General features: G+C 33.6%; 1 protein-coding gene across 1 annotated transcript; it reads left to right on the top strand.

The window, feature by feature from the left end:
* Nucleotides 1-1,394: 1,394 nt before the first annotated feature.
* On the top strand, nucleotides 1,395-19,457 carry LOC129234040 (growth/differentiation factor 8-like). The gene is made up of 3 exons (XM_054867943.1): nucleotides 1,395-1,689; nucleotides 12,815-13,105; nucleotides 18,982-19,457. The coding sequence occupies exons 1-3, from the start codon at nucleotides 1,395-1,397 to the stop codon at nucleotides 19,455-19,457; spliced, it is 1,062 nt and encodes a 353-aa protein (XP_054723918.1).
* Nucleotides 19,458-22,840: the final 3,383 nt, after the last annotated feature.

Genomic DNA, 22,840 nt, shown 5'->3' with positions numbered 1-22,840 from the left:
TTCGTTGAATGAAACGAAACGTTGAATGCCTATCGTAAAAATGGAACAAATTTTGTTCCTGTTTCCAATTGGCTATTGTAAGATTAATACAAACCAAAAGCAAAACATCGAGTTATATTTATACTTTATCTTTCTCCATCAATTAAAACTACACGTGTTCCTTAGCAACTGATATCAGTAAGAAAATATTAAATTTCAGTTTTCGGAAAAATTTATCATACCAGGAAAATTTTAATCGTTCTTCTAAGTAGAACGGATATCAATAACGAAATCATCATCATCTACATGAACTGCGATTACAAATCTAGCTACTTGCATGTTATTCTAAATATTACTTTCTATTTGAAAGGGTATAAAGAAGTTGTTCGCTCAACAGAAAAATAAATATGTAGTCTGATTTCGGGAAAGGAAAATGAAAAAAAGAGACAACGTATTAAAATTTAATTACTAAGTTAAAATGGCACGAATAGTAATAAGATATACTGACATATGTTTCTTTCTTACGCAGAACCCCTTTCTAATGCAAAAAAAAGCTTATGTATTAATGATTTTCAACAAAGTTTTGTATATTTATCATTAATTTATTGTATTGATATACAATATTTTATATTGCAAAAGCAAGTTTGAAGAAAAAATTGACAGAAAAAAACTTGTTGTAAGTTGTTTTCTTTCTCTCACACACAATCTTTCTCGTTCATGTATATGTAATGTATAATATCGCAATGAATATTCAAATAGAAATATGCATCAAAAATATATTATTTTTCTCCACTTTTGGAAAATTTCATTTAATCCTAAACATTTCACAAGTACAATCGTGTAACTACAAGCTTCCAGTGTACGAACACTTTATATTAAAAATAGAAAAATGCTCAACTTTTTACATTTCATTAATAAGAATAAAAATTTCATGTAGTTATAAGCAAAAAGTGCATTTTGTGTGCAGAAAAATATTCTCAGGTGATGTCGTTGGAATTGGTATTTCGCTGTCATATTTGCCTCCCAAGCAAATAATTTCAAACAGTCATATCCTGTTGGACACTAAATTTGCGAAGTTTAAAAAGCAAGTCCATAACAAATCCCAACTCAACAAGTTGGGTGCTACTAAGTGATACTTCGTTGCAAAGCAAATGTTGTAATAACTTTCTTGAAATATTTAGATCGTGTGAAAACTCGCGTTCGTAGATTGACGATTTGAAGTAAATACCCATTTTGGAGAGAGACAGATAACCATCGTGTAGATGAGTGAGTTGAAAGATCATTTGATTAAAATCGCTCAAGTTCAACGTTCACGTCAAAAAACGGGAAAGGGGGAAATTAGAAGAAAGTTTAATCAGACCCATATAAAAGTGTCCGCTCCGAGGCATTGTGCACTTACTTAATTTCTTCCAAAAATGATCACTGCCGTCTTGTACTTGGCTTTCGCTCTCTCGGCGGTGCAGTCCTCCGTTGTCAGACAGACGGACGACAACGACTTGAGCAATGATTTGGATTGCCTGTTCGAAGCTAGGAGGGAGGAGGTCTTGTCAGCGCTGAGGAAGGCCTACGAAGAACAAAGGAACGAGGTGGAAGAGATCTATCCCAAGCATACTCTTCCACCGCCCTCCCAGGAGATTTTTGAGGAGCTGTTGAAAGAGATGGAGCTGGAGGATAATCCAGCCGAGAAGAAGATGGTGCTGGCTGAAAGAAGTAAGTGGTTTACTGTTCCGAGTTTCCCACATTGATCCTTTATTCTATCCTGGTTCTAATTGGAATAACTACCCTTTGCCATAAAAAATAAGCAACAAGCAGAGAGTGGTTAATAATGAAGCAATTTAACCTCTGCACAACATGAGTGCTTAAATACGTCATCTGTCATCCACGTCGGTGCTTCTCAACCTGTGGTCCGCGAGCAATTTTCATGTGGTGAAAACCGGCTAGTGAAAACCAATCCATATCATTTTTATAGTTGTATTTAAATGTATCTAAGAAACTTCCGAATTCATCTAATTTCACCTTGTACATATTATTGTTGTAAAAATACTATTCCTATCGTATGTGGTCCGCTTTAGATTCAGAAGGGTACCAAATGGTCCTCAGTGGTTAAAAGGTTGAGAACCACTTATCTACATTATAGCAGCAAGAATATAGTTGTAAGTACGAACAGAACAGTAAAGAAGCACGAAGCGAGTGTATCTTCCTCTCTCTCTTAAAATAAAAATAAGTTATTGAAACGCAATGATATTTTGAGAGGTTGTTAAGGAGAAGACGTATTGTGTGCCGCACAAACTAACAGACGAAAACAACTATTTATTTTCAAGTATAAGCAGTATAAGGAGCTGTCTATTATTGATGTCACACTTTTTTTTCAACATTTTTGATCCCCCCCCCCTTTCACCTCTTAGTCATAAAGTGTCTCACTTCACCCTACCCCTTTCCCTTTTTTCACATGTCACGCAATTTTTCATAATCATATTCTTGTAAAAAAGAGTGTGATGTCACATTTCTTGTAATCCCATCTCTCACCTTTGTCACAAATTGTCTTAATTTCACTAACCCTCCTGCCCCTCCAACCTCCAAGCATAAGATCATTTGTGTGAACAACCCTTTTGCTGTCATCCTTCGTTCTCCAAATTGTCCCTGTCTTCCCCTCTTGATTTCAACTGGAATAACTAATTCTACTGATGAAATTCCAATTTCAACCATCTTTGATATTGAATGACATTATTTCACTAATGATAAACGTAGCAAACGCAGAGTTCCTTACTTACAAAAACATTTTTTCTCTACATGCACTTTGAAACAACAACAACCAATGTCAAAAACATCAGTTTTGAACAACTGGTCGTAAAGTTTCTTAATTTTTTCAGGCTCTCTTTAGCTTTTACTCCCTAGCCCAGCGAAATTTTAAACACTTCAAGAGATTTTTGTCTCATACCATTTAAGGAATTGTATGCATTATAATTTAAAATGATTTTAATTGTACTTGAATTACAAGAGAAATGGCTTGTTTTAGCTCAAAATAAAAATACTGATCGTTAAAAAAACCAAGAATTATAGGATTTCGTTAAACATGATTTTTATAACTCAATATCAGAGTGCTGGATTACATTGGTTGTAGTTGTACCGAAAAGTGGTATATTTAGTGGACAGATTTCCATTATACATTTACTTCGTCAAAATCTGACGCTGATTGTTGTTGCTCCAAGGTACAGAAATATACACCAACTCAAGTAAGTCAGAGATCAAATATCTCCATCAAGTTGAAAACATTTTAGTTGCTTTGGATCTCCAATGCATATCGAAAAAAGAAAAAATGCGATGTTTTTCTTTGTCTTTTCAATGTCTGCTCATTCGTTTTGCAAACATCACGTATGAAATATTGCTTATCAATTTGTTTATCCCTCATGCCTTTCGATTCAATTATTTAGCCAAGAATTTTAGGATTAGCCTGCATTACCACTTAACGTGAGTGAAGTGGTCAAATTCTTCTTACGCCAGGGTTTGAGCCCGGGTTGCATGAGTGAAGGACAGCAACTTCAACCACTAGACCACGTAGCATTTCTAAACTAAGAATACAATGAAAAAAAATTGCTCTTTGAGCATCAAAGTACTCAGCGGAACCTTACTTCTTCTCCGAGGAGTAACTTTTAACGTTGTAACTTCTTTCAAACTAGAGTGCTCCGAAAGTGAAAGTACCCTTCCACCAACCCCTTTTATTTTCAACATTTCGTTATAGTCCAGTCAACTAGATATTACAATCACAAGGTGCGATGTAGTTCTGATTTTTTAATATGTTGTTTAGGTCAGTTAGGGTAGTTTTGCAGTTTTCAGAAACCTGTGCTTGCTGCGTAATTCGCGAAAAACTGCAAAATTTTCGGACGTTTTTTAAAGTTTTTCCTTTTTAACTCCTAAACTATGCAACTTTTGATACTAAATGCTTGTTGTAAAGCACATTAAATTTTGAATAATTTAAGTTCAAGTGGCGCTCTGTACGACCAATACTTTAGGAGTTAAAAAGGAAAAACGAAAAAAAGTCCGAAAATTTCGTAGTTTTTCGCAAATTACGCAGCGAGCACAGGTTTTTGAAAACTGCAAACGTAAATTTACACTACTCAAACTGACACAAACAACATATTAAAAAATCAGAACTACGTCGTGCTCTGCAATTTTGGCCCCTTTTTTTTCATAATATGACTGGACTATTTAATAGTCATGGTTGAATTTTTGCTATGCACAGTTACTTTGGAGTCATAAGAGTCTCAAACATCAGCAGAACACCATCCATGTCGCAACACAGTCAGGGTTGGCTTTCTGCCGGCAGAAACTAGTTTTTGCCGTGCCAGTGGCAGAAACTGGTTATAACCGGTAAAAACCGGCAGAAACTGGCAAAAACTTAAAAGCATCTTTAATTACTTAAGTGATTGCTAAATGATATTCGTTTAAGTAAACTAATTAAAAGGCATTTCTGATTTTAATTTGCTCACTTATATGCTTCATCTAAATTGTTTGTGATCGAAATTATCACGTTCTTCAAGAAGAAAGTGCCAGAATTTTATTTGCCAATATTGACATAGATTTTGTACCTAATGTCACAGCTTTGCAAAACAAATTGGCCCTATTTCTCGAAACTTATTTTTTCAGTTGAATTTCTCATACTACCCCAGTTACTATGGTGGACCAGTTAAAAAAAAATATACAATAGATGAAAGTTTCATGAACATTGCTTGTTCATTCATGCGTTGCCTGCTAGCTCTTCTGTTGCAGGAATATTCTAAAGTTTCTCATTTGTACATATTAGATTGAGAAACTGTTTAGATTTTAGAAACCACCTTTTCTAAGAAGCAATTGCAGGGTCCAAACAATGTAACGTTTGATTTTAAATTGTGGTAATATCGTAATTAAATTGTGCTTTGGTTAATAATTATTTTTTTCTATGCATTTCCTATTGCATGTCAATAATTTAATTTTTTTTTTTTTTCATTTTGCGAGTTTTTGTCAGTTTCTGCCACAAATGAGGCAGAAAGTGGTTTTTGCCATGCCGGTTTTAACCGGTTTCTACCAGTGGTTTTAACCGCCTTGGCAGAAACTTGCAAACCCTGAACACAGCTGAATTCTGCAACACGTTCTCGAAGATGTTTTGCGGCAAAACATCTCCGAATCCCGGAAACTCCGCTAGTATGAATAGCCAGAAATTATCTTTTGCGTGTTTTTTTTTTTTTTTGGTGATAACCACCCTATCAAATATCTTATTAGAATTTGCAGTATGTGTCCTGGGCTGGTGGGGGCCTCTCCCCTGGCTGCACCACTGAGCTCCAAAAAATATCCACTAGAACATGCTACAGAATTCAGCTGTGTTACGACATGTATGGTGTTTTGCCAATGTTTATGATCCTTAAGTCTTCAAATTGACTGCATGTAACAAACATTCAACAATAACTAGCGTTACGTTGAAATTAAAGGGGGGAGGAGGTACATCCACTTTCGGAACACGCTGTATTTGAATCGATGAGTTCGAAAACCAGACTTCTCCATCGAAACTAATTTTACAGCGGAGGAGACAAAAATCTAAATTATTTAATGTTCATCTGACATACCAGGTTTCTTTTTCATTTTCTATCGTAGATTATGGCTGTTTGCTTACGACTTCATCACTTGTATGTGGTCTTAACACTTCTTGTTTCATTAAAAAAATAATTAAAAATTGGAAACGACTTGCTTTTGGACAAACACATTAAAAAACTTTTTATTACTTAAACAAGGGAAAATAATGATAATTCTTCTTTGAAAACATGAAATAAAATTTATTATATATACTTTAAAATTAGAGATACACCGAATATTCGGTTGGTATTCGGTGTACTTGCCTAGTCTGCAGACAAACCGAATATTCGGTTCGGCAGAATACTTCAATATTCAGTAACCGAATAATAAACAAATTTAAATGTTCGATAATCGGTAAACAAACAAATTTTTTATTCAATAAATGAAGGTTACATTGTAGTACCATAACACAAAATCAGTTCAAATTGTTGCTTAATAATTTTATCACATTTAAATTAAATTTAATGTAAGATAAAACATTCAGATGTTAAATTTAAATCTTGCCTTTCAATTTTTCTTAAATCTGAAGACACATTACATAAGCCTTACTATTTCAAGCTCATTTAAATACCACACACTAACCAGGAAAAAAGTTATAATGTTGAGCAGTAATAAACATATAAAGTCAAGGGATGCAAACAACTGGATATTGAATTTTGAAGTTTTTTTTTTTATTTCTAAAGTTTTACGCCATAGTAAAAGTTAAATATTTATAACGAAAAAACATCCTACCTTAAATTAATCTTTATAATCAGTTTAATAATTCTTTGCACTTAAAGACAAAAAATTAAAATGTCTGGGCACGTTTGAATTTCGTTCCTCAATTTTATTGACGAATTATTTATCAGTTACCGAAGAGACTAAGATAGCAGAAAACCACTTGAATAAACTAATTTTTAATGATATTTTAAGCAACTTGCGTTTGCATTTGTCTGCTAGATAAAGGCTAGGTTATTTATTAATGACATAACATTTTAGCACAATTTTCAGTTTTTAAATCATATTAGGAAATAAATTAGTTATTCGTTTATGCAGAATTACAGACAAACATAACCAAATTAACCATTTACTTTATACATTCTTTTAAACTTTTGAAATGATTATTTTAAATTAATAATCATTAATGAGAGAGAGAGAGAGAGAGAAGATAAATTTACGATGTTCAGTGGAAAAGCATTTACATTGCCTAAAATAAATAAACATTTTCGATTATAAATTGGCGTAAAATTCAAATATTACAGATTAAAATCTTTAACTAATTATTCTTTGTTCGGCAGAATATTCGGTTTGAATTTTAACCGAATATTCAGTATTCAGTAAATTATGGTATTCAATGCATCTCTACTTCAAATTAAATGCATATCGATATTTCTGACACTGTAGTAGCTCTACCAGTTAACGAATTAAATTTAAAAGCTTAATTAAATCTATAAATTCAGAAATCTTCTTATGGGCCATTCTCCACTGTAAACCCTCTAAAGCCCATTTATTGAAAAGAGATATAATTTTTTATCTAGTATTAAAGTACTATATTAGTTGAACCTCAGGAATTAAGATTAAATATTTGTTTTAACAGAATTTTTAAATATAGAATCAATTCTGGAAAGTCAGCATTACGATTTTTAAGTTTTCTCATTACAATCAAAATACTTTGCATGTTGTTGGCTTATTGTAAAAATATTATTTTATTTTATTTTTTTACTTTTAAATGTGTCATTATTATGTCCTTTTTCATGAATAAAAGAAAAAAAAGATATTGATATAACATTTTTCAAAAGAGGAGGATTTTTTTGAACAAAAATATTACGTTCCATGCTTAAAATAAAAACATGATCTTTTTTGATTTTTAAGCTTAATTTTCACGAACAATAGAAACTGTTCTGAATATACTTTTATTTTCTTATTAAAATTCAGTCCTAAAAGGTTTTTTAAATGAAGGTAATATTAAATGAAATATGATTATTTGATTTCATGTCCCGTGCATAACGCGAGTTTCTCTAAAAATCTAGAAAGTCAAGAACTCCACAAGACTTATTATCGCAATATGATATTTAGGTTAACTCTTATCTTTTGAATGTCTAGTTAAAATTTTTGTTAAGTAATTTAAAATATCTTTATTTTTCAACCATGAAATAGGCCTATTTCTAAGGTGAAAATTTGATGTCCTTCCGTTACCAAAATATTACATGTCAATTCACCAAGAACCTATTGCGTATGGAAACTGTTTTTTTTTATGCAAAGCAGAATTATGTCCCTTGTTAATGAGGCACAGTTATAATTTTACTAGATATTTAATTTATATGGTTTTTAATGGTAACGGAAGGACAAAAAAATACGGTAACGGAAGGACATTTATCTATACGTTAATACAGAGTAAAATTTTAGAATGCTAAGAGAAAACAAACTATTGTTTAAAATTAGTAACCACATTTAAAACATATATAAGTATGTAATATTTATGAAAAGTATGTGTGTTTTGTTTTCATTAAAAGAAATACTTTTATTTATTTATTTTGTTTAATGTTTTGTGATTTTATTTCTTCTATTGTACGTGATAAAAATCATGAAAGCTACACTTAACAGTTCTTGAGCATGTGAAAATCATTTTGATATAACATGTTTGTAATATCACAAGCCAATTTAAGCAGAAACAATTGCTTAAACAATTGATATTTATATTGGAACAACACAATATTTTGAAACTGCTTTCAGATTTGTTACCTCAAGTCATTGGAAAGGACTGTTGAGAGCATTGATTCAACCGTTAAACTTACTGCGAAGAGATCAGTAAATTCAAAGATCAATTATCGAAAAGATAGAGTAATATCCATTCTCATCCTGACACAAAAAATATGCACTATTATAACCCTGTAACTAGTTATGTTAGGTATTGAATAAAGTGAGTGAGTATTTCAACAAATCGAAGGAGATTTCTTCAAAGTCAACAAACTGACAGTTATAAATAATAAATAACATTAAAAAGAAGATACAGTTGAATTAAAAACACGAAATCATGAGAATAAGCCAAAGAATTCTAAACATTTGGACAAGTTTTGTTAGTTGAATGGAAGGGAAAGAAATTAAAAAAGGGCAATGTTGAACAGATACTTCATATAGAAGATGAAGGAGTAGAAATATCTTGTTTGAGAATGCATAATAATGTGCGATTAATCTTTGTATTCCCTGATAAAGAAGATAATTGTTCTATAGATTCTGATAAAATTATTGAGTATTTCAAGAATTCAGAATTGGGTAACAGATGGCTTAGGTATTAGATTTAATGGTTTCAGACTACTGTATTAGCTGAATAAATGTCTGTAAGTTGAAATTTACCAAGTTAATATTTTTTCGACTTTTTGTCCTTCCGTTACCCTTAACAAATACACAATTTATAGGCTCAAAATTGTAATGATTGAACATCCATGTATGTGCTCTAATTTTTTATAGAATTTTCCCATTTATTGTTTGACTGAACTTTTGAGGAGAACATGATTGCGTGAAAATCATGTCGAAAAAATGTCCTTTCGCTACCTTTTTTTAAATTTGATTTTTAAAAAAAGTTACTAACGAAATATTCTTGGCTTTGGCTTTTTTAGCAATTTACTATGATGTGTATAAAAGTCTATTCATCAGGTTTTGGGAAAATATGTATTTTGATATGCTCACAGACAGAAATCCATCGATTTCTTTTTTTTTTTTTTATAAAAACCGTCTTTCCGTTACCGCTGAAAGTCGTCAATTTCTCATTTTACCCAAAATGATTTGAGTTTCAGATTTTAGAAGGGAATATCTTCTACTTCAATTTAGAAATCTATTCCGAACTCTGTTGTCGTGTTTTGACAGACATAAAACTTTGAATAATTATTTATCAATTAGAGAGATATTTAGAGCGGTGTTAACTTTGATATTTAAAATATTTTCTTTTTCCAAAAACGCATTAGTATATAAAAGGCAGCGTTCGTTAAAGTCGAAAAAAAATATTTTCGGACAGGAAAACTTGAAAAAAAGACACTATCTCGGTAAAGTGGATTTTTCTCAATTTTCTACATTTTGAAAAATTTTCTTCAGAAATAAACTAAATTTTGATCAGTACGAAGTCCAGATATAGATGTCTTACTTTCTGAACAATGCATTAAATATTAGAAATTTAAGCTGTATAATAACCATTTCCCATTAAAAAAAAAAAAAAAAATAAGTACACTCGTTAGACTAAAATAAGCAACAATTATTTGGATCAAATTCTAAGATTTGTTTAAAAGATTATTGGGGTAAAATGCTTTGATTAACTGAAACTAGCCTTCTCTTTTTTAACAGCAGCTCAATGCATGGTTTACAAGAGAAAAAGTCAAATTTCAAAAGTCAATTTCGAATGCCCATCCCTTACATCCGCCCTTTTTTGAAATAACTTCGAGATGTGAAATAGAAACGCACTTAGTGTAGGTTTCAAAATTAAAAATGTACAGATCGTTTTTATTTTGATAAATCAAAGGCCAAACGTATTTTTTCCATATTACATTTGTCTACTAAACCTCATCTCAGGTGGTAACTATATTTTGCGCGACAGTTACTGCATAAAGGCGCTCAAAAGAGATTTGCACGACGGCGCCAGTCAGGCTTGGCGCGGGCTTTAGAATATCCAGTGCATACACATAAATTAAATATACATAAATTTTCTTTCTTCTCTTTCCCACATTGCACGTTTTTAAAGAACGATCAAGGAATAAAAATTTTACCTCAAATTCAGGGACGGGGGAGAAGAGACACCTGTAGGCCCAGGCTCGAGCCTGAAGGGAGCCCATTATTTTAAAAATAAGGTGTGAAATATAGGGGTAAACAATGTGGAGTGGGCCCGTAAAAGTTATTTGTGACTGGCCCCAAAATTTCTGTGTATGTTCCTGCTTGGGACAGCGTCCCGAGTTTAGAACGTATTTGCAATTTCGCTTATTTATGAATATCCAAGTGAAACTGAATTGGTTCAGCGCAAATTTTTATGCACAAATAAAGCACAAGTACACAGCCGAAAAGACGTATGACAAAATTCAAAGTAATGCTGTTCAGTTAACGTTGGTATATAACCACAGTTATTTCCATTCGTAAAAAATGCATATTTTGTTGAAATTTTCAAAACGATAAATCTTACTCATAAAGCTGAAACATCAAAGTTTAACTCACATAGTCAAATATCCTGTACCACCATCTATTTCTTACTTTGTGGAATACTGAAAGATGTACCAGCCCTCAAAATAAAATTCACCAAAATGTTCCAAGTTACGGTACTGTCCCAAGTATAGGTTTTTAACTGTACCTATTTTTACTTGATATTTTATACACGTAAAAACGTTCTTAAAGTAGCACAGATTAATAAATAATCAGCGATAGGTGAGGTGTTTTAACCTTAAATCCACGATTTTTTAAAAACGCTTTAAAATATGTTCTTCGGCTTTAAACTTCTGCTCAAATCATAAGAAAAATACTTTTAAAAATCATAATTTAATTTTGATATGGTTTATGGCTAAACAACCACTTGGTAGCATTGGACTTTAACTGAAAAAAAAGCAAATAATTTAGCATAAATTTTTTAAAGACATTGATAGAAATTATAAAAATGCCTAACTAGCCACCTAATACGTGAGGCTTTTATAGCTCTCACCATATCAATCCCTCCAAAGTTGCCATATTTTTTGTAAATTTCATAGTTGTACAAAATTCTCCAACAATTGTTCACTTGAATAGGTCCAAAAATGTTCCTTAGGACTTTTCTTTCAAAAATTAGAAACTTTTCTTTCCCTGCTTTATTTAGAGTTCTACATTCACTTCCATACAGAAAAATAGGAATGATTAAAGTTTTATAAATGCTTAACTTTGCGTGTTTAGGGAAATAAACTTGGATTTGAATTGGTTTCTGAGGCCATAAAAACTTCTATTGGCCAAAAAGATTCTATTATTAATTTCAATGTTCGGATCGTTGTTACTGAGATCAGAGTTCCCAAGTAAGTAGCTGAATTTTTTTACAGTTTTAATAGTGTAGTCACCTATTTTCAAGGGAGACAAATCAGGAGATTTATTTGTTGAAATAAAAAAATTTTTTTTTGTCCAAACTATAAAAAAGAGAGAGAGAGAGAGAGAGAAGTCCTACATTTGTGAATGCCAAAAAAAAAAAAAAAAATGTTTTCCATCACATTTATTGCATTTACAAGTTTAAAATGAATTTTAAAGCATCTTCAGTGAGTATTTTCTTGGGTATTTTGGCTGAGTGTCAATTTGTTCTTATAGTATTTTAAAAGACTAAATTTGGGTACTTTGCCAAATGGCAACACGATGCATTTTAGGATTAAATGCAAACAAAAGCTGAAAATGGTAAACAAACACTCAAACACAGATAGCTGCAGTTGAGAAATAGATTTTGAAAACAAAATAGGTGGTATGAAATTAACAAAACGATGGTCTTATCAAATAGTATTATTAAAGGAATTAATAAAAATAGGGCAATCTTTTTTCCAAACAAAAGCATAAAGTTTCAGTTAATTTATAGTACACTGGTGGTACCCGCGCGGCTTTGCCCGTTGTGGAAAATTAAAAGATCATTTGGATCACCTGTATATTTACAAATGATGGATGATGAATTATTCCCCGCCAATTTGCTATGTTCATTTGCTCGCTCATGGTCGCATATGGTAGTTTGCTCGTCCACGTTATGGTAATTTGCTAGTCATCCACGTTATGGTAATGTGTTTGTCCACGTTATAATAATTTCCTCGATAAAATGTTCTTAAAATTGAAATAGAAAAATAATAAAATCGATCAATGATTTTCTTCACGCTACAAATTTTATTAAAAGCATTGTTGCGGAAAGTTTAGATGAAGCACTGAATAATAATTTGAATGGAGGAAATCCTTCGAAAAATAGGGATTTTATGTCGAAATCTAAGTGTCATAATTAATATATATTCATAGTTTTGAATTGATATCTTCGCTAATTATTATCGGAGGATTATGTTAAAATGGCCAGACATAAGGACGGGTAAATTACGAATCTATCGATACCTGGTTCGATGGTCAGTTCACTGGCGTTTGGGAGAAGTAACTCGGACATAGATGAATACATAGATACATACGCTCAGTTTTTAATTATATAAGATGATTTGTGAAAAACTTTTCACAGTTTTAAAAAATACTGTGTAATTTTACTCAAAGTAACAACCGTTTTACTAAAATGTTTTTCTTTAAACAGAAGATTTCAACTGTCGATACATGACGAACAAGACGAACTGCACCAGGTACCTGTTCTCACTATCTTCGGATCAACTGTCCCACAGAATGGAGATGTTCGTGCACCACAAAGACGATAGTTTTTCGAAGAGCATTGGCGACTTCATATCCATTTCAAGCCTTCAAAGTCAGCGAGACTTGTACTTGGCCAACAAAGACACCGGAGGCGCCAACTGGACACGCTACATGCTTCCAAGTTCAATCAATTCGAGTATAGAAGATGATACTTATATTATTACACTTGAAACGTATGGTAAGCGAAAATTGATTATTTGTGAAATAGCGAAAAAGCGTGTGCAATATTGATTTTGGAAATATGTGAATTAATTGTATTGCACGAAAATTTGTTTCAATGATATTATAAAGCTGTATACTGCCCTTGTTCAAATTATCAGACCCACTGTAGATTTTTATAGATACATTTTATTACATTCGTGATACATTTTATTACATTCGTGATACGAGATCATATGAGCCAGTGAGAAGCAGAGGGATGTTAATAAACCTTTTTGAACATTTTTAGAATTCAAACAATAGGTAGGCTTTCATTGACATTTTTTTTTCCAAATCAACATACAAGGTTACCAGTACTAATTCTAAAAAAGTTTCTTTAAGAGCTGCAGAGTCGGTGTCGAAATGATGTGGAGTCAAAGGAGTTAAAATTCGCGGTATCTGATTTGGAGTCTATAATCTTCCATTCAACTCTGAAACCCTGGTTTCCTCCATCATTTTTACTAGTTCTCTCCAAATTTTTAATTTCCCGAAATGTACACGTTTTACATTATTTCTGTTACACTAATACAGTCAACTCTCATTAACTCGTCCGATAAAACCTTCGAGCTATAGGAAGTTCCATGTTTGGAAAAAAATAACTATCAATTCTACTAAAAAAAAAAATCTTAACAGAGAATAAATTTTACGAAGATACTTCAAAAAAAAAAAAAAAAGGGTTTTTTTTTTAAATATATAAAGCGCCTTGTTCACATCAACAAAGATTTGCAGTTCTAACTACAGTTTCTGTCTTAGGCCCAATTTCTTTTCTCTTGACTTCAATTTGCATTGTTTTTACATGTCTTTTTGTCTAAAAAGTTCGATTACTTGAGTCATTAAGAAAATAAAGGCTATATTTTTTTAGTTTTTGTAATGAAATTTTAGGTCTTCAGCCACGGCAAAAAGGAGCCCAATCGTCTACTTTTCACACAATATCGCAACACTGCGCGTTAGGAGCACTATTGTAAATAAATTTTCCCCCTCATACCAACTCATAAGCATGTGTTAAAGGGAGGGAGGAGGAATTTTTTTTTTTTTTTTTTTTTTTTTCTCATTTTGACTGCAATTTTATGCATAAAATAAAATCGAAACTTTCTTTAAAAAATTTGACTTAAAAGGAGTACATTTCAGATATATTTACAACTTTATTGAAAATAAGTTATTTTGGGACCGAATGAAAACTTCGAGTTATCAAGAGTCGGCCGCATTATTATTTTAATTTTTTTGAGCGCATTATTCATGTTTTTTCGCAGTGCCTTACCATTGTGGTGCCAGCCTATGTTTTGGTACAGTGAATGAAGAGTGTTAGAGCAAAAAGATATTTTTATTTCGAAAATTTCTGAGGAGGAGTGTTTTTAGATATACAAGGCCAAATGTCACGGTGAAACGTAAAGCTGTCGTAAGAAAGTCATGTAATATATCAAGAGAAAGCTCTATTTTTTAGCTTTACGATGGGTTATGAATTTTTATTCTGCCAGCATTTAGGAGAGAAGTGACAGTCATTTGTAAAAACGCACTTTTCATATTTTCCACATATTTTGAGGTTTTTTTTTTACTGGAACTTCGTTTTTAAACAATTTTTAAATCAGAAACCTAAAAATTGGCTGGATTATTTATCTCATCATATCTATTCTTCCTGCCAAATTTTATTGAAATCAGAAATGGTAAGGTTAAAAAGACGATTGATCTGACATGGAATTGCTCATAGGCAACTACCTAGCCCGCGACGGAGTAAGATTGCGAAGGATGGTTTACACCTATTAATAGTATTTTCAGAAAAATCCTGAAACACGTCAGCTTTAGTTTGCTTAGTGTTTTCGAATTTTCAACCATTGCTTGAATTTTTGTAGTTAAAATTTGAAATAAAAGAACATATTGTACCCTCTAATATTCCAATAATCCAATATTTGAAGGTAAATTTCAACCCCCGTTAAAAATGTTTACAGTCGAGTCCCAACTTACGCGGGGGATGCGTTCCAAGACCCTCGCGTAAGTCGAGATTTCGCGTTGTGGAAAAGGATATGAGTAAAAACTTTTATAAACATACCCAAATATTTTAGACACTTGTAAACACCACCTCAAACTGTTAAAAACCACTTCTTAACTATGTACTGTTTTTTACATATAAAACTGAATTTTTATTTGTATTTTAAATTTAAAACGAGCTGATGTGTGCATCACATGACTTCCTTTTACTCAAATTTAATGTCATTTAGCCATTATTGGCAATTTCAATGTGATTCAGTTGTTTACTCTCTAATTATCACCAACAATCGCCAAATTGAAACCAAATTTAAAATTTAAAAAAAAATCGCCAAATTTGTCGCCAAGTTGGCGAAAAAAACTTGGCGACCAAAAGACTGGCGATATATCGCCAAGTGTCCGACATATTATAACACCACTTGAGTTACATCGAAATTAACAATGATTTCCCCCCAAAAAGGGGCAAAAGACCCCCTTAAGAGCATCCAAATGCAACCAAAAGGGAAGGTGCACAACTAAGCCCCACTAGGAGTCTACGTACCGAATTTCAGCTTTCTAGGACGTAACGTTTTTGAGTTATGCGAGATACATACACACATACATACATACATACGTATATATAGACGTCACGAGAAATTTCGTTGTAATTAACTCGGGGGACGACAAAATTGATATTTTGGGTGTATGTAGGTTCCTAGGTATATATCCACGTGTGGTCGTGTCGAAAAAAAAACTCAACATTCATTCGGGGGTGAGAAAAATGGAAATTAAGGCCGATTTTTTAGTGAAAATTTATTGCGAATACAATACTTCCTTTTTTGTAAAAGGAAGTAAAAAGCGTCTTATTCAACATAAAATACCGCTACGATGCACAAAATCAATGATCAATTGGAAAGAAAGACGTAAAATAAACCAGTACGGTACTTACAGTATATAGTAAGAAAAACAAATGCACTATAGTTTTACTGTACAGTGGATCCAGTAATGATATTTGTAACTTTTAAAAAAATGAAGATGATGATGAATCATGCTGCGTGATGAAACCGTTATTCTTATATGTTTTAAATTACACAGTACAGTTGATTCACTAATTCTTTTATGACGTTTCCATTATGGCAACGCAAAACCCTTCTTCCTGGTTTCTTAAATTCACAATACAAGAGCAACTTCCATTTTCAAAATTTTTGCAATTTGCTTAGACACTTCTCGGTGAACTTTTACGGATTTCCTTTTCTCGACTTTTAATTGCACATATGAAAAATTCACTCACACCTAATTGTCGTGCTACTTTCGACGCATTTGTTCAAGCACTAATCTTTAGCGTTTCTTTAATTGTCAGAAACTTTCTCTTTTTCTTTCTATCTTCACGAGATGAAACAACGCTCTTAGGTGTCATAATATTTGTCAATTTATTTCAACAACTTTCACATTTAGAATGAAAAAAGGGGGGGGGGATGAGGAGTAGTTATTTGTATAAGCAATGCATTAGACTAGTACGGTGTGGGAACTTTTGCTCTAAGTGATGCTAAAGGGATGAAAGTCCAATCACGATATTTTGTTTTAGTAACTAATAATAAAGCGGGTACTTACACACCGCGATTCCCTTCCGAAAATTTTCGCGTTGCGGGCGAGGAATTCGCGTTATGGAAATTCTTTACTGGTGAAAAAAAAAATCGCGTTATAGAGTGAAACCTGTGTAAGTTGACCGCTCGCGGTGCAGTACTTTGGTGGTCAACGTAGACAGGTGATCAACTTATAAAGGCTAGTAATGATTTTTTTTAATTTTTTTGTCGTTTCTTGCACCATGTATTCATTTTTTGAGTAATTCACCCTTATTCTTTCTGTTCAACTTACTTTCATTGTTTAACATTATTGAAAGTGAAACAATAATTAAAAATACTATTCAAATAATTTTGTTATTTTTTCCTTGTTTTTAACTATATTAGACACTGTGGTTTTAGAAATTCCATATGTGCCGGCTAATTTTCTCTGGCTTTCTCCATTTTTAATTAATTTTAATATAATATTTCATACTTTTTATTAATCTCAAGCTCAACTAACTTCCTTTTTGAAGCCTTTTTGGTACAACTTATAGCACAAAGAGCAATAAGCGCGACTCTCCCAGTTCATAAAGGCAAAATTAAAAAGATCTATCTCTTAATCCCTCACACCAGAAACATGTAACTTTACTCATTAGCAGACTCAGATCTGCGTACCTGCAGTGCGAGGGGCCCGCGTCCTTAAAGGGGCTAACGGCCCTAGAAATTGAAGAAAAAATAGAAAAAAAACTAGCACTAAGACGTATTCACTTTACAAATAGACACTGCTGCCCACTAGGGAGGGGCCCTACATATTTTGTTGCAGGGGGGCCCAAAATGTATAGATCCGGGCCTGCTCTTTTTAGCATAATTCATGTGTTGCCGCAACATATTGCAACAGAAAGAAAAGACTTTGAACTTTTCTACTGACACCTATTTTCATTGAACAGAGTACAAAAAACTATCTCAAATGGAACAACAAATGAAAAACAAGTTTGGAGAATAAAGAGCAGCATAAGCTTTATGCTGCTGTTTAGTTAGTAAAATGCTAGTCTGTCATCAAAGCATTTAAAAAAAATTTCGAAAGCTATCAAAAAAAAAAAAACTAATAATAATACTAAATTAAATAAATAAATAAATAAATAATAAACTAAAATAATTTGCTGAAGAAAGTTTTAAAAAATAAAGCAAGTGGTCAACTTACAAAGGGTTTTTTAGAATACTCCAAACCAAATTTGGCTTATATTAGTGGTCAAGATAGAGAGGTGGTCAAGTTACAGAGGTTTTCCTTCATTATATGAGATAGGACTAATTCCGTTCCTGACGAAAGCGGTCAACATAGACAGGTGGTCAACTTTACAGATTTAAAATTGCCAATAATGGGGAAATGACACTAAATTGGAATTAAAGGAAGTCATTTGATTCACGTCTTTCTTTGAAAATATTCGTATTGACCAAAACCCCCTCTCGTTTCACGTATAATTTGTACCGTGATAAAAAAAAATTCCAAAACAAAGCGAAAACAAGTGCATCATTGCAGGTGTAATTTTGGACCTAGTGGGCGGGTTTGAAATACTATGGGAGCTTAAAGCTACATGCACAATACTTTACCTTTCTTATCTATACATTCAGATACAGGGTGGGCGGAAATTAGCTCCTTGTTACAAATCTCCGAAAGCTCCCTAGCCTATTTTATTGAAATAAGATGGATTATAGAGTGTCGTTTCGTAGCCCACAGTCTATAACCACATTGCTACACAAGGAAACTTAAAACTCTACGGATGCAAGAGTGTTATTAACAAAGGAGGAGGGGAGTAACGCTGTGATTGTGTTGTGCAGGTACTGCTGTGGTATATCATTGCGGATGCAGTTTTGTGCGTATCCAAAGTTTTGTTTACTGGACTTCCATGACTAGCTTCACGAACATTTTCCAGGTCGCTGGATGAGTCGCCGTGATTCACATGAGTTGCCAGTAAGGAGTCTTGATCTCACACCTTGTGTCTTCTTATGGTGTTGGGCAAAGGACGAGGTTTACAAAACCAAACCGAAAATTTAGGATGCACTGTGAGGATTGCATCTGCAATGTCTTCACTATTGTACCATAACAGTACTTGTACAACACAATAACAGAAATACCCCGATAGTTACAAACACTCGTGCAAAATACTGGTGCACATGTTTGAAGTTTCACACCATACCACACTCCATAACGAAGCTTGCTTCACTAAAATAGGCTAATTATTAAAGCCATTATCGACAATTTTAATTAAGGAGTTACTACCCTCACCACAATAAAGACAAATTTTCTAACAGATACACATTCTTTTTCTTTTTACAGAAGAGTATGTGGAAGAAGGAATAAGAGAAACCCCTTTCCTCTTCCTGACGTTGGAGAATACGTTAGCAATTAAAACGAAACGTCGAAGAAAAGATGTGGAAAACGTCAACAACTCCACAAGATCAAGCAAATGTTCCGGTAACAGCTCTTGCTGCCTGGTGCAGTACGAAGTTCGTTTTCATGACGTCGACTGGGATGGAGTACACTCCCCAGAGAAATTCCTCATCAACTATTGCGCCGGCAGCTGCGGACTCGACAAATCGAAGATGAATTACGCGTACGAAGAGATAATGATGAACATCATCAACCGTTTAGGTCCGAACGATAAGACGTTTGGTAACTGCAGACTATATCTGCCGGAACTGTGCAAGTACAAGGAACTGGGACACATTTCTGTGTTCTTCACCAATGCGGATGGTTCCTTCTCTGCTAAAGCTGTACCGAATATACAAGCCTTATCTTGTGAATGCGTTTAATGTGGACTGTTGCAAACTTTTCACATGTGATTGTTTAGTGAGAAGTCGGATATTTTACAGTAGAATCTCTATTAACAAATCGAAGTACTTAACAGAGGGTGTCATTTCAATCTGGTAAAAGCCTCATGGGGTTCCTTGCATTTGGGAAAAATGAAGTGAGGATTTGACGTAGTCAATATCACGTTGGGCAGAAGTTCATCAGTGTTATGTTGAGCAGCCTGAAGCAATTCTCCTTCGAAGATTATGGTTCCTAAGAGCAGTGGTGAGAAAGTGGCGTCTTACGCCCGTATTCACCAGACATTCCTCCCTCGGTCAAACTGCCAAACTGCAAGGCAAAGCCTTTTCAACAAAGAAGGTTTCTTTCAGTAAGTTACCGCCCTATAGCCAGGGCTAAGACAGAAATACAAGGTTTCTATCTACGGTTTAGTTGTCTGACCAAGAGACGAATCATCTGGTGAATACGGGCCTTAGTGTAAAAATAAAAATCTTCTATGTGACACCATTCATGCAGAGCAGCCGCTGTTCGATCGCACAAGTTTCCAAACAAAAGATAGTTGACTGCTCAGTTGGTAAAAATACTTTATTTTTTGGGCCATTGCTCTAAGGAAGTTATACTTTTGAAGGCGTCGTTTGGCTAATCGAGTTTCTACTGTATAAATTTTTGTGGAAAAAGATTTTAAACAGAAGAAGAATAGACGGATTTTGTATATCTAGACGTAATTTTGAAGAATTCAATAAGACGAAGAACTCGATTTCATTAGAAAAAAATGAATGATTTATTAAGAAACTTTAACTGTGTAGAACTCAAGATAAATCCCGAAATCTAACTGTTACAAGTTAAGATGTTTCATCGCTGTAAAGGAAGAGTAAATTTCTATGTTAGAACCATAAGTACTAGTACGGAATCAGACTTTGTTATATTACAAGCTAAGGTGTGATCTTTGTTGCGTAATGTATGTATTTTCATCAAGCATCTCAGTATAGTGCATTTACATTAAATTTTATAAAGTATAACTTTGTATTTATATTTGTACACACTGAAATAAATGAAATGAAACGTTTTTAACGCGATTCTTTCTCTCACAAACAATTTCTGCTCTATTGCTTAGCCTTATTATCGATATGCTATTTCAAGCGTTAATTACACTTTTTTTTTTTTTTTTTGAAAGTTGTCAGCATCTTTCTTATTAATCAAAACTGCAGATTTCGGAAATAATCATATTAACGAGCTGATGTGTGCATCACATGACTTCCTTTTACGCCAATTTAATGTCATTTTCGCATTATTGGCAATTTTAGTGTGATTCAATAGTTTACTCTCTAAATATCACCAACAAGGACCAAATTGAAACCAGATTTTTTTTTAATAAAAATCGCCAAATTTGTCACCAAGTTATCGACCAAACTTGGTGACCAAAATACTGGCGATATATCGCCAAGTGTCCGCCAAATTATAACACCACTTGAGTTTACATCGAAATTAACTATGATTCCCCCCGAAAAAGGGGCAAAAGATCATTTTAGAAACACCCGAATGCAACCAAAAGAAAAGGTGCACAACTAGACCCCACTAGGAGTCTGGGTACCAAATTTCAACTTTCTAGGGCATACTGTTCTTGAGTTATGCGACATACATACGCACATACATACATACGTACATACAGACGTCAGGAGGATACTTGTTGAAATTAACTCGAGAATCGTCAAAATGGATATTTCGCCTGTCTATACATTCTTAGGCACTTATCCACGTGTGGTCGAGTCGAAAAAAAAAAAAAAAAAAAAAACTCAACATTCATTCGGGTTTGGGCAAAATGGAAATTAAGGTCGATTTTTGAGTGAAATTGATTTTGCGAATACAATACTTCCTTTTTACTTCCTTTTACAAAAAAGGAAGTATTGGTATTCGCGAAAAAATTTTTACTCAAAATTCGGCCTTAATTTCCATTTTGCTCATCCCCGAATTAATGTTTTTTTTTTTTTTTTTCAACCTGACCACACCATAAGTGCCACCATAAGTGCCTAAGAACGTATAAAGACCCGAAGTATCCATTTTGACATTCCCCGAGTTAATTACAACGACTTTTCTCGTGACGTCCGTATGTGCGTATGTGCGTATGTATGTCGCATAACTCAAGAACGATAGGTCCTATAAAGTTGAAATTTGGTACACAGACTCCTAGTGGGGTCTAGTTGTGCACCTCCCCTTTTGGATGCATTCCGGTGTTTCTAAAGGGGTCATTTGCCCTTTTTGGGGGGAGGGTAATCATTGTTAATTTCGATGTATACTCAAGTGGTGTTATAATTTGGCGAACACTTGGCGATATATCGCCAGTATTTTGGTCGCCAAATTTTGTCGCCTTTTGACGCCAACTTGGTGACAAATTCGGCGATTTTTTTTTTAAATCTGGTTTTAATTTGGCCACTGTTGGTGATATTTAGAGAGTAAACTATTGAATCATATTAAAATTGCCAATAATGGGAAAATGACATTGAAATTGGAGTAAAAGGAAGTCATGTGATGCACACATCAGCTCGTTTGTAAAAGAAAGTAAAAAGATCGCGGCATCAAAGTGCATAAAAAATTTCCAATCCAAACATCTCCAAAACATAAATCATTGAATACTTCCTAGCTTCACGGCTAATATAGGGTAAGGTCACCAGCAACAGACAAAGACCCAGTAATAGTCAGTCATTAGTTTGGATTTAAATAAAAACAATTTTAAGGCGGGTAAAACTGATGTTGCTTTGGCCCATCATGAATGCGATGCAACCTCCTAGTGTTATCAGAGTGAATTTTATTAGCCAGTTGCAAGGCAGTGGTGGCCACCACGAGATCAGCTGGTGTTTCATGTTTATTTGAATTAAATAAGACTTTAGTTCTAAAAAAAATTAATTTGAATTTTGACATTTTGAATTCAAATTATGTTTTTCGCAATCACGAGTGTGTGTATGTAGGCATGTGTGTTTGTGTGGGGGGTTGTGTGTACGGGTTATGTGTATGTGTGTTTGTGTCTGTGTGCTGGCATAAGTGTGTGGGTAGTTGTGTGCATGAATGTGTGTGTGGGGGGGGAGTATGTGTATGTGTGTGGGGGAGGGTATGCGTATGTGTATGTAGGCATATGTGTTTGTGTCTGTGTGCAGGCATGAATGTGTGGGTAGTTGTGTGTATGTGTGTGTATGTATGCGTGTGTGTATGTGTTTGTGTATGTAGGTGTATGTGTGTATAGGTGTATGTGTGTATGTGTTTGTGTGTGTGTGTGTATGTGCGCGCGTGTGTGTGTGTAGTTGTGTATGTATGCGCGTGTGTGTGTGTAGTTGTGTATGTATGCGCGTGTGTGTAGGACATGGATGCAACCTGGAGACGGCTTTCGCTAGAGGAG

This window comes from Uloborus diversus, unplaced genomic scaffold (genome assembly GCF_026930045.1).
Source record: "Uloborus diversus isolate 005 unplaced genomic scaffold, Udiv.v.3.1 scaffold_947, whole genome shotgun sequence".
Taxonomy (NCBI): domain Eukaryota; kingdom Metazoa; phylum Arthropoda; class Arachnida; order Araneae; family Uloboridae; genus Uloborus; species Uloborus diversus.
The sequence above is the reverse complement of the archived record's forward strand: the minus strand, read 5'-3'. Positions and strand labels throughout refer to the sequence as shown.